This window comes from Oenanthe melanoleuca, chromosome 3 (genome assembly GCF_029582105.1).
Source record: "Oenanthe melanoleuca isolate GR-GAL-2019-014 chromosome 3, OMel1.0, whole genome shotgun sequence".
NCBI classification, from domain to species: domain Eukaryota; kingdom Metazoa; phylum Chordata; class Aves; order Passeriformes; family Muscicapidae; genus Oenanthe; species Oenanthe melanoleuca.
This window is the reverse complement of record NC_079336.1, coordinates 55,165,839-55,178,413: the sequence shown is the minus strand read 5'-3', so window position 1 is coordinate 55,178,413 and position 12,575 is coordinate 55,165,839. Positions and strand designations below refer to the sequence as shown.

The 12,575-nt window shown below is 43.1% G+C and overlaps 2 protein-coding genes across 4 annotated transcripts in view; both read right to left on the bottom strand.

The window, feature by feature from the left end:
* The window catches only part of MTHFD1L (methylenetetrahydrofolate dehydrogenase (NADP+ dependent) 1 like), a 141,165-nt gene extending 132,728 nt beyond the window's left edge, over positions 1–8,437 (bottom strand). Inside the window, exons 1-6 of the mRNA XM_056486228.1 lie at positions 8,156–8,437; positions 6,998–7,082; positions 4,275–4,325; positions 4,144–4,197; positions 1,484–1,608; positions 324–418 (exon numbers count right to left, since the gene is read on the bottom strand). Of these exons, the coding sequence (XP_056342203.1) occupies positions 324–418; positions 1,484–1,608; positions 4,144–4,197; positions 4,275–4,325; positions 6,998–7,082; positions 8,156–8,277 (532 nt within the window). The 5' untranslated portion in view covers positions 8,278–8,437. The remainder of the gene's footprint in view (positions 1–323; positions 419–1,483; positions 1,609–4,143; positions 4,198–4,274; positions 4,326–6,997; positions 7,083–8,155) is intronic.
* The window catches only part of PLEKHG1 (pleckstrin homology and RhoGEF domain containing G1), a 134,054-nt gene continuing 129,915 nt past the window's right edge, over positions 8,437–12,575 (bottom strand). For all 3 annotated transcript variants that reach the window (XM_056486225.1, XM_056486226.1, XM_056486227.1), the window contains one exon: positions 8,437–11,735. In XM_056486225.1, coding sequence (XP_056342200.1) covers positions 10,630–11,735 — 1,106 coding nt within the window. In that variant the 3' untranslated portion in view covers positions 8,437–10,629. The remainder of the gene's footprint in view (positions 11,736–12,575) is intronic.

Here is a 12,575-nt window from a genome sequence, read left to right as displayed (position 1 = left end):
CGAAACAGTTAAGTGAAATCCCCAAGTGATGCCTGTATTTTTTGTTTGTCTTCAGTGAAATTAGATCTGCTGATGGCAGCTAACCCCTGCCTAATACCCAAAATCTGTAGGCCTGAGACCTGTTTCTACAAATACAGAATTCAGATGCCACTGAGCAGGAGGAGTCCTCCTCACTAGCAGGAGACAAATATATGTTAGGTGGGAAAGCAACACAAAATAGAAAGCACAACAAGGTCAGATTATATTTGGCTCCCAGTCAGGATTAAAACTGAGTAAAATAGTTAGGCTAAAATTAATGTAATGATTATAATAGAAGGACTCACCTGTATCTCCAAGAAGCTCCACCACAGCACACACTGTAGGAGGAACTAGACAGTCATCACCATGTACCAAGCGTCCTAGGTTTACACTGGATAATCTGCAGTGGAAAAAAATATGGCAATTCAACAAAAAAAAAAGTTTGTGCAACATAAATCCCCAGCAATGCTTGTAACATGGTTAGGAGCTAATCCCAAGAGCAAACATCTCCCAGAAAAGCAAATCCTTTGATAGTCACGTACTGCAGCTAATTTGTATCATCCCACACCCCAGTTAGACAAACACTGAGCCTCAGGAGAGGCCAGGAAAGGGATCTGAGTTAGAATGAGCAACGTGATCCCAGGACACACAGCTCTTCACTTGTCACGATGGGCTACCCAGCACACTGGGCTCAAACACTTCAGAGGCTGCAGTGAGCCCAGACCAGAGCCAAGCTGGCTTAGGAGCAGGCAACCCAGCTGTTCCCACACTGCACTCCATTCTCTCCCATACAGAAGGCTGCCCCAAATTTTTAATTCTATGACAATCCCCAGTACTCCACATAGTGGAAAGGTAACTAACTTGAAGGATTTTTAGATTTCTTTCCTACATTTAAAAAAAAAAAAAAAAAAAGAGAGTGGGATACAAAAATTGTAATAGCCTGCAGCTAAGAGCAGGAAGGCTGCAAGAGCAGCAAAATGGTAACTCACAAACCTATATTACACCAGTACACCAGAGAGCAATACAACTCAACACCAATTGGAAACCTGTGTTAATGGGTCCAAACTATTATAGCTCACTCTCTCACCACGAGAGAGTGCTGTAAGGAAGGTAAAACCTTCTCTGCAATTTTTCCATCAATCCTTCTTGTGAAAATGCAATACTCTGTGACTTGTATTATTGAAGTACTGAAATACCCTAAGTATCACCAGTAAATCAAGATTTCGTTTTTTATTTATTTGAAAGGACTATGCCCTGAATATACATTATGTAAAAGAAACAAATGATAATGACCAAACTACTTCAGCAAAAGACTTCTCATTGATTCAGAGGCATCTTTTATCACTGCTCAATAGCACAGCTAGACACATTGAGGACTCCATTAATGAAAAGTACAGGGGAAAACTGACTTTACTGAGCCATCAGGCTTGTGCCTGCTAATATTATTTCTCAGTGCTCCACTTACCCATCCACATCCTTCTCTGGTTTCACAGCATTTAATACCTTGCTGCTATATAAGCTTTCTGGCAGGTCAAGAGCAAGGCCCTGCACGTTAGGATCCTCATTAAGTCTCAAGATTTCACCGACAATCTAGGAAGTTAATAAAAAGCATTAAAAATCAGAACAACTGATCAAAGGAGAATCTGATTAGAATGAGGTAAAACCCGTAATTTTTTTTCAATTACTTTATGGCCTCCTCAGCTTCCCTTGCTTATTACAGCAAATTCTAAATGAAAAAGCAATAACCTGCTCTACTCAGTTTATTATCAGTGGCTTACCAAATTAAGCCACCCTGACTCTATTCTAAACATCTTGCAAAGCAAACATGTATTATGTGACATTATGCAGCCAAAAGCAGTTTGTGTTTCACCACTCCAAACCTCAGCAAAAGCTTGTCACTGCAATGGCTTTGGAAGATACTTTTAGAAACAGGATGCCTTGGTTAATACATGGTGCAAAACAGGACCAGATCATGGGGGCATTGTCCAATAGAAGGACAAAAAGCTGTAACACTTGAAAAAACAACTGTACAAGAAAAAACTAATTTTATTAAATCAGCAGATATGGTTACCAGTTTTCCTTCTCAAAATACCCTGATCCTAAGAGCTGGCAATTGCCTTGTGAAGAACTGTTATGTTGAAAAGGCACTGCAGAGAAGTTTATGAATTTCAAGTACTGAACCAGATGAAGGTTCAAGTGGTTTATAATTGGTCATATCTGATATCTGAGACTGTACTACCTACCCTTGATTCCTTCCTCTCTAAAGTGTAATGCTGATCCATGCTGTTCTGCTGTGACCAGAAAGAATACAATGGAACAAAGCATGTCAAAGTTTTTTGTAGGTGAGAAATGTCATGCAAGCATGTCCTCCCATCATCATAAAGCTTTATAATAGAATTGGATTAACATCCAACAGAGAAGGATTATAAATAGTTTTTTTCCCCTTGACTAATACCATGACTTTTTAAAATGCTTTTCATGTAAACTATTAATTGTAATTGTGAACTCTTACCCAAACACTTGACATGCAAACAACAATAAGATGGGGAATAAGGCAGGAGCTAGATAAGCTGCAACTCTGAACCAAGAGAACATACTACTTTCATGCTAAACACAGATTACACAAGTGTGTCACTGGTACAGAAATGTCTCCTGAGTTTCCTGACTCCTGAGGCAAAATCAGGCACATCTCTTAAGGTCCTATGGCACTTGACAGCAACAGGACTGGTACACAGAAAGGATAAGTGTATATACCAGTAAACAGACATGAAAATATCTGCATTTTTCTTTAAAATACCTTAATATGCTACAAAATGTTGGGGGCCTACGGGGCAATTAAAACTTCAAGTATTTCTGACTCCTGGGAAAGTAATTAGATTTCCCATTTTAATTGCATCTTACTTTAATTCTGCTTTCCATCATCATAGCATTTAAATTACTTATAACTCATGCAGGGTAAAGTAGTGTAGTATTAACTTGCCTTTATTGTACACAGGCAGTTATGGCAAAACCCAAATATCCATAGTATCAAAATCCCTCCCACCTTCCCACACCAGGGAACACAACTGAGATGTGGATTTTAGTAGATGAAAAAAACTTGCCATATTGAGTAAGCCAGAAAGTAAGCAAACCATTATGAATTTATTGGAAGTAATTTCCTTCAAATAACAAAAATACCCCAATTTTCTCTTTAAATACATAGCTCAACTACTTCTAAGGTACTACTTCAAACTAACTGCAACTACTGCTGCATAGTATTATTACCTATTTAAGTATTTTACCTAGTTCTGTGTTTTACCTATTTCCTGCTGTGTTACTCAACAGATAAAACACATTTACCAACAACAAGCTGTATTTGTTTTTTTTTCAAAAGCTCACTCTTCTTAAATGGGCAGCTGACTATCCATAATCTACTAAACCTCACAGTAGGTTACTTTAAATGTATCTGCAAGCAGTTCCTGAGATTACACTGCAAAGCAGTAACATTTTAAAAACAAAGGGTACTGAAAAACAAGGGAGTACACGGAACTCACAAGCCTGCAGGATTATCAAATTTGCAAACACAAGGAGGCCAGCTGGGAACACTGCCATCTTTTACTATACATTCCTTCAATGGTTTAACTCTCACATGGTTTTCCATATTTAAAACATAATTGATATTAAGTGCTGTGCCTTCAAAAAGGTAAAGAATTCAGGCCTCTAGTTATTTGGGGTGGATGCTTGTTTTTCAATACATAATTGAAACATTAAAAGATCAACAGACAAATTCAACACCCCCCCTCCCTTCCCCATATAATCTCTAATTTCCCAGAATAATCTGGACAACAATCAGGCATAGTCACAAGAGCAACTGCAGGAGATCAGGATACCTGAGCTGCACCAAGCACAAAACCAAAACATTACCCTATTGATTCTGCCCCAGCTTGCCAGGGAGCAGCAGACATGCCCATTAATTCTCTTCTTTCTCACTCCTGCCAGTAAGGGGATAGTATTTGCTACCTAAACCAATGCAATCCTAAACCTAATTTAAGTTACTAGAAGTCAGTCAAAATAATAATGAATGTCAGTAATAAAAGGTTTATGACAAAAATTGAAAAGGAAGACTCTTTCAGGTACTTCAGTTACCTCATTTTTGGTGCTGCCTTCAGGAAGACAGATGTGAACAACACGTAGACCAACCTGTTAAAAGGAAAGACTTAAAGTTACCAAAGGCAAGTAGCTCATGATTATTAACACATGTATCAGCTAAAGCTTACCTCTTTGGCAAAGTTCTTGTTTGTTTCTTGAACCAACTGGTCATTATGTGCCTTGGGAAAAAAAAAATAAAACAGTAACTGAGTTTTAAAACAATACATTTTAAAGATGAGTACACTAATGTACATGTCTATGCAAGAAACATAGTGACAATGTCTGTGTCTAAAGGTATCCAAACTAATAAGAAGCAAATCTAAGAAAGAAGCAGAAGGCCATCCCTGTTAATCCCAATAGTTCAAGACTGCTGGCAGTGACAAAAAGAGCATTTAAAAGCACAGGCTTCATGGGGAGGGGCAACTCCTGTTAGGGCAGGAGGGCTTGCCCTCTTCCCCCAGCTCCTTCCCTGCACTGCCAGCATTCCTGGCACTGCACTACCAGCACCCCACTCCCCAAATGTGGCAGCTGGTGGTGAGTGGCACTGAGACACTGCACAGCTCTCACTGTGCCAAGGAAGAAGAGACAGGTCTAGTGTCAGCTCATCAGCTGTGCCCCTGTGACAGCAAATGTGGGACTGTACCCCCACACTGACTGCTCAAGAAGTTTACTGGGATGGAGCCAGTGGTGGTACCACACTGTCCCCTGTAATGTCCCTGCTGCTTCAGCACTGGCAGGTGAACTTATCTGGTGTGAGTGCAGAAAGTCTTTGCCCTAAGATAGTTCCTATCAAAACCCCCCGAGCAGCACAGGTTTCAGAGTTCAGCACATGGGCTGGCAGAGGGCAAGGGCAGGACAGGAGGTGCAGGGGAGCCAGTGGTACTTTGCTGAGCTTTGCAAGGCAACAGCTCCACTGTTAAGCATCCTGAGGCTTTATTTTATTTTTCAGCATAAAAAAAAAATTAAGAAGCACCCACCAATCATTTTTTGCTGTTGCACAGTTGCAACCCAGGTTCAACTTGGATAATAAGCAACACTTATCAACTAGTAACACTTATTACTTATTAACATTAATATCAATTTTGGCATCAATTCAGATTCCGTTAACTCAGGAGGAAAAGAAGAGTCATAAAATCATTTCACTGCAGGTTCAGTCTGCAACTCCTCATGCCCAGTCCTGCTGAAGAAGGGATGCCCTGTCATGCTGACCACCATGACTCACAAGTGACTGGCAAAGGAGACCATTTCACTGCCCTCCTCTGCTCCTCTGGGCAGATGTGGCACATGGGGAGCAGCACAGACCTTAAGGCTCTGCCCAAATTACTGGTAGAGCAGTGCATCAATAGAACATCTGTAGACCAAAGCAAGTTTTCTTTGCACCAACAAAAGCACATTTAAAATGCATTCTGCTTCAGGGCAGAGACCAGAGCTAGAGTGACTGGACAGCTGGAGAACAGAGTTTGGGTGAATTTTGCCCAGAAGGATCTGTTCCTACAGCCACCTCATGAGGCAGACCAAGTGGGGTAAACAGGGACAAGAGGGACATCCCTTCATTGTGCCAGCATAAACCATGCATGTAGCCATGCAGAAAACCAGCTCCAGGAGACAAATGTGTTTGAAAGGAAGCCTTTTCAGACCCCTTGGGCTGGGGCAGATCATAGCCCTAGTCCAGATCATGGTGCAAATGGATGGAGACTAAGAGGAGTGAGAAAAGCAGGTCACTGCTTATCTAGCAGTCCTTAAGCTTTAACCTTAGAGGGCTCTGTGAAAATGCAATTTTCAGGGAGGGTGAGAGATGGGACAGCCTGTTCAGATAGCCTCACTAGAAGACCTTCTGAAATAAAGCTGTTGCTGCATTACTTAGATTTACTATCAGTACATAAAAAATACTTACAGTTGGGTTTTAAACTTAAAACCTACTGGGTCAGAGTTTCAGTGTGTGCCACTCAAAACCAATACCACCATCCTAGGAAACAGAGCCAGCATGGCTCTGGGTCTCCTCTGAATGATAAACATTACTGTTTATCCTGTTAAAACATTTCAAACCTTAAGAAATCTAAGGACAAACATCTTTCAGCTTTGCAGGGATAGCAATCCTCATCACTGATTTTGACTGCCTATCAAAAATGGCACCATGAGTGGGATGGAAAGCTCTTCACAGCATTAGTAAAACAATAGTTCTCAATTACTGCAAGATTCCTTCACATCAGAAAGAGCTGCTACTTCTACAGGATGCTGACACTTCACACTTATTTCACACAGACCCTTCTGAGCTGACTGGGACTTTTTGGTGTGGTTTTCCACTCCTCAAAAGAGCAAGAAGACATTGATAAGCTGCAGCTACCCAAAGGTAGCATGGCTGACACAAAGTAACCCGGTCTCTTATCAATCCCAGCATTATCTCAGGGCTGGAAAGGGAAGGGAGGCCAACATTTTTAGGCACATAAGAACTTTGCTCAGGATTGCAAAGAAAAGCTTCAAGCTAAATAAAGGTTTGAGAACACTATTTTAATTCAATTATTAAGTTAATCAACTCAGACAAGCTGTGAGAAAAAGTGATCCATACTTAAACTGAGGAAGACTATTTTAGCTAAAGGAAGAGGGATAAAACTTTCCTTCGCAAAACTTTCCCAGTCTGAAGTTTGCTGTGACTGTTTCAGGCCTGAGGAAGGGCAATCTACCATCTGGTGGAACTACCTCATCCTACTGCTTAGCTTTATAATAAAGCAGACAATACTCTTTATAAAAAAAGGATTAAAATTACTTTCAGTATGGTGTGCTTCTGAAGTTTTAGACAAGCAATGTTACCAAAGGAGATCTCTCACAGCCAGTGAGTGCAGACATACTTTACCTGAATGATGGCAAGCGTTGGCTCAAGCCGAGGGTTTTCTCTCTTAAGAGAGGCCAAGGAATTCTTTGCATTCTCAGTGACTCTGCTGCAACACAGTGACAAGCAAATCTTTAAAAAAGGAAACCACTAGCCAGCAGAAGTCAGTGTTAGTCAACAATATAACAAAAATGCTTGGGCACGTATATTTTTAATCTCCAAAATTATGGTTGGATGTGAACTGTGAGAGCTGCTGTTCAGCAGGTAGGTACAGAAAATCTTAACAGGCCAATTTTTTTTATTTTTTTTTTTTAATAGGTATGTGGGGCATCACTCTGACATGCCCAAAACTTTATAGCCAGGCTGTGCTACTCATAAGAAGGCTTGTCCAGCCCCACCATGGGAAGTGCAGCAGGGAATCACCCCCTGAGCTGTCTGATCAGCTCTTGGGTCAGGTGGGCCCTTTGTTTCCATACCCTTGGCCAGGGCAGTGGCAGATGCAGAGGCCTTTACAGCTGGGGCTGCCACGGCTTAACACAGGCTATGCCAACGAGCAGCAGAGCAGCCACTTGCATGGATGCCTTTCAAAACCACTGGCAGAAGGGAGACAAGGCAGCTCTGTTTGCCACACTGCTTCGTGGAAAAAACAGTGACAGCCAGGCACTGGGAATGCTTTCGGGGTAAAAAATTCTGGGTAAGTGGCAGCCAGCTCTTCTCTGTTACCTTTTCTGTGTGCAGACGATACTTACCCACCGGGTAAAGAGGAGACCCCCTGAAATATGTCTGTTTGTCCCCCAAAGCGAGGAAGACAAACAGAGAACAGCCCGGAGTGGGTCTTTGATAGCTCCTACCCTTGCAGAAGGCAATAACCAGTTCAATTCCATGCCCCTGCAAACTATCCCGTTCCAGGCTGAATCGGGACGGGGAGGTGGAGGCCGACCGGGGACACGTTTTTCCGGGCACACACCCGCGCACCTTCTCACCTGAGCCACCGCCACCTGACGGCGGCTCTGCCCGCTCTCAAAACGCCACCAAACCAAATCCCGCCGGCGGTTCCGGGGGATGCGATGGTCCCCCAGAGAGCCCGCCCCAGAACCGGCCGGCTCAGCCCCCTCCAGCGCGCCCACCCCGCCGCAGCCCGGTTGCATCAGCCGGCGCTGCCGCCCCACGTGCGCCTCTTACCGGGCGGCCGCGCCGCCGGCCCGGGGCTGCAGCGCGCTCAGCCCGCGGCGCGCCGGCAGCAGCGCCCGCGGCAGCGCCGGGGCCAGCGCGGGGGCCAGGCAGCGCCGCAGCATCGCCATCATCCTCCTCCGCCCGCCGGGTGAGCTCTGCGCGCCCGCGGAGCCGGGCACGGGCAGGGACACGGCCGGGGGCGGGAGCGATGGAGCGCCGCCCGCCCCGCTCCCCGCCCCGCCGCGCCCCCGCTCTCGCTTCCGCCTCTTCTCCCGCAAGAAAAATCCCCAGCCTGATCACCCCAAACATCAGCTCCGGCACGCAGAAGACAGGAACTTCCTTCGTCCGCCCCCCGCAATGAAAAGCACCCAAAGCTTTTGCATACTCAACGTTTATTAAAAATAGTATGAAATGGTCCCTGGGAGAAGTTACAATACTAGTAGAAGTCCCTTTTTCTGGTTGGTTGGTTGGTTGGTTGTCCCTCCCTCCCGCCTCCACTGATTGCATGAGATGCGAGTTAAACATTTCCTAATGCCGTTAATAAAACAAATCCAGATATGCGCCCACAAATTTATCTTCTATCCATATTTACAATACTTTACAAGCTATATTAAATAAATATGGGCTCTGCTACACCTCGGCGTCTTAAATATGTACAACACTATTTCTCAGTCGGATTTTACTAGATAGATACGGGTTCTATCCCAGGGGATGTGTTGACTGGAACAAGTATCCCTGTGGTACGAGCTAGTAAGTACCATGACCAACCAGCCCTCAAAATAACAATTCCTAGCCAATACGTGTGGTAAATAATTTAGTCAGTTCTAATAAATTCAAGTCCTCAAATCTTAGTCTACAAGTAATTAGCTGTACACTGATGACTTCAGGTTTTCCTCATGGTAACCAATGTAGTAAATAATCAGTTCTGGAGTACAGCACTCTGTAACTGAGGGGAGTGATACATGGTTAGTAAAAATAGTATTTCAATGAAATTCCTTTGTTTATTGATATGTTTAACTCGGTACTGGCTTTATCCATGTAATATGAAAAATGTAAGCACCAAAAAAGAACAACAGTCACACAAGATGATCAGTGTATCTAGGCTTTCCTTTCGGTACAATGTTTTCAAGTAACAGAATCCAAAGCTGTGCAACAAAGATGATGAAGGGGAGTTAAGTGTAAGCGGTATTGGAAAGCCTGTCCTTGCTCTAAACGGCAGCATTTATTCTATACATTATTTGCAAAAGAATGGAATGTGTTCTCATTTTTAAGCTACTCTTTTATTGTACATAAACTGGATTAGAGACAGCCCTAACTGATTTACAAAATATATCTTTTACCTGTCTCTGTCAGGAAGGCTCACTTCCTGCTACAGGAGATGCATGCCCTGGGGACTGCAGCTCGTCACTCAACCAGCAGTCTCTGCACTGAACTGCCCTACGGGCCAAACGTGCCCCCCATTAGTATTTCACCCAAGAATCTGGGCAAGCCTCATTCTCTCGCAGGGTTACTGACACTGGGACTTGAACAAACGCCCAGCAGGTCTCTGTGTGTAACACAGCTTTGTCTCAAACTCTACACAGCAGCTTTCGACTGCTGGGTGCTGAGATACAAGGTGCTCAGATTTTGCTGGTGTGTCACAAACACCACCATCACTGGAGGTACCAAAATGGTTCTAGTCCTCTTGACAAGCAGTGCAGCTCCCTTTCCAATGCTAAAACCTTTCCCCAGGTAAGGCCTGTGTCACATCCACAAGCTCTCATAAAAAGCCTTCACTGCCTGTCTTCTGCCTCCTATGCAGTTCCAGAAAGTAGAAGAGGCTACAGACACAGAGCTATCAACCTGGCACAAGTACTAGGACTAGATTTTTTTTTTTTAAATGTAAGAAGCTTGCTCTAAAATAATGTAGCGTATGCATTGGTCCCACACACTTGGAATCTGTCTGATGAAAAGTAATGTGCAAAAAAGTATGTGCAATTGCACACGCAGCCTGTTGGTGTAATCACCAGAGCCCTGCTCAGATATCTGCACAATCACAGGAGCAGCAGCCCAGCTAAATGTTCCTGTATGCAAGCAGAGTAACCACATAGGTATTTTGGATGAAAACGCTAGACACCAACTGGAAAGTCTAAATACTAACGTTTCCAAATGATAAAATGGTTTAAGAATCAAATGGCATTGCACCTGGTTTGATGGCAAGAATCAAGGGGCATCACACTTAACAATGGAAGAGGTGTGAAGGTTTAGTAGGAGATGAGAAGATCACATGCCCTACAGAGAGACCCCAGTCAGAGCATATGTGGCCTTTTTCACATCCAGGATTCCAAACCATTTTCAAAAGATACATTTTGCATCTATTTACAACATTATTGCAATACAATGCCTGATAGTGTAATATTATGGAAATACATGATGCCAGTACTGATTGTCCTAGTATATACTCTGTCATGATAAGGCAGTACAGCTAGAAATTTTTGTAAGCATCAAGCAAAGCTACTTGAACTGAGACACTGAAACTTTTCCCTTAAAGACTGGACAATATTCTGCTGATTAGGAGATGGTACTCTCCACAGGTAGTCATTCAGTTTATCTGAATCACTGTATGCAGTCAGATATGGGGTAAGTGCATGTTTGCTGCTGGCAGACTTTGCAGGAGTACAGGAGACAGTTTTGCCACAGAACATTTCAGAAGGAACAGCATCTGTGTTACGCAGTTTAGGATCTGATTTCCTTGTTTGGTTCTGAGAACTCTCCAAGTCAGATCCCTCATCTTCAGACTTTATTTCAACATAGTCATCATCATCATCCCCTTCTCCTTCTTCAGAATCTTTGAAATTTGAAAAATAGTTCTGAGTGGCCATCTGTGCTGTCAGAGGGGATGCTCTGTTCACTCTCAGGACCTTTTGAGAATCTTGCAGAATCATATCTGAATAGTTTTCAGGGATCTGCTTTCTCATCTCCAGCCCTGTACATCCTGAGGCAATTCCAGGAGTTTGATGGCTGTTGAACCGAAAGTTCCTATTCAAATGGAGCCTTTTTTTATCAATTTCATTATTATATACAATTGATTCTCCAGACCTGTTGACCACTATTGAGGACGAGGACTGTGACCTGCTGTATGCCTGTGGTTTTACACTGCTTACTCTCCTCCCCAGTGAGTTATAGACATGATCTTGATGCAAGTTTTCTTTGTTCGGTTGGCTGATAATGGCGCTCCACCTCTGCGCTGGGACATGCAAACGGTTGGAAATCTGAAGGGAAGGCACCGAGCCAGCTGATAGCAACTGCTTCGAACTGATTTTTGTACCAGCATCTGGATAAGAGTTCTTGGACTTTGAGTCCTGAGGTTCAGACCTCAGAGAGAAGTCTGCCAGCTCGCCATTACTGTACGTAGAATGCAAAAGCCAATCTTCTGCTTTTGAGCATTCACTGGCAGGTTGGGAACAGGGAGGACATGTGGCCACGGGTGTGGAAAACCTCCCAGCTGATGGCTCCTGAGGAGGGGCCCCAGCTTCCTTTTGGACCTTAGGAGTACTGTCTCTGAAGACAATTTGGTCATAAAGCTGGGAATATTCAGCTATTCTGGCACCTAGAAAGAAGAGAGAATTAACTTAGCAGAGACAAGGAATCCATTTCAGTGAATTGTGAAAATTTAAAAATCTCAAAATGCCTAGTGTAATCGGCAGAAAAGAGCTTTCAGTTGTGCCAATAAAATTGGCCTCTGCAAAGTGACATGAAACATTGGAGGCTGGAAAGGCCTCTGCATCATGTTTCAGTACACTTTGTTGAGGAAAAGAAGCATAAAATATTTTGCTACAGTGAGCAGTCATGTAGGACACAATGCAGCACATGGTTCCAATAATACGCTGCTAGTTTAATGATAAAATGGAAAAGAACATTCTAAAAATCACCTGGTAAATAAGATATTGAGAGACTTTTAAATATCACAAGAAGGCAAGAATGACACTCTGGTGCATGGAGTCTGCTGGCTCCACATCTTCCATTTGTTTCAACTGATCATGGAAAAAAAAAGTTCCAGAGCTGTTGCATATCCATGACTTTTGCACATTCGTTAGCTGATAGAAAGATTATCAGCTCTTTCTTATCTGACCATATTCCTTATGCTTATGGGTATGATTCTGAATGTACCAGAGCAAATGTATGCCACTTGTTAGAAGGCAGACTGACTTGAAAAAACACTGGTTTAATCAAACTCTCAAGATCACACTATTAAAGGAAATAACTGATTTTCCGTGGGGATGCCAATAGTGTTTCAGGCATGATTTCTACTTCCAGCCTCAGTTGAATCGCTCTTTCCTGATACTGCCCCCCTATCTCCTCCTAAAGTTATTAAGTAACAAGAAATGAGATATAAAGGACCATTCATGTTAAAGCAGAGAAAATTAATTTCAGTTGTAACAGAAAATAC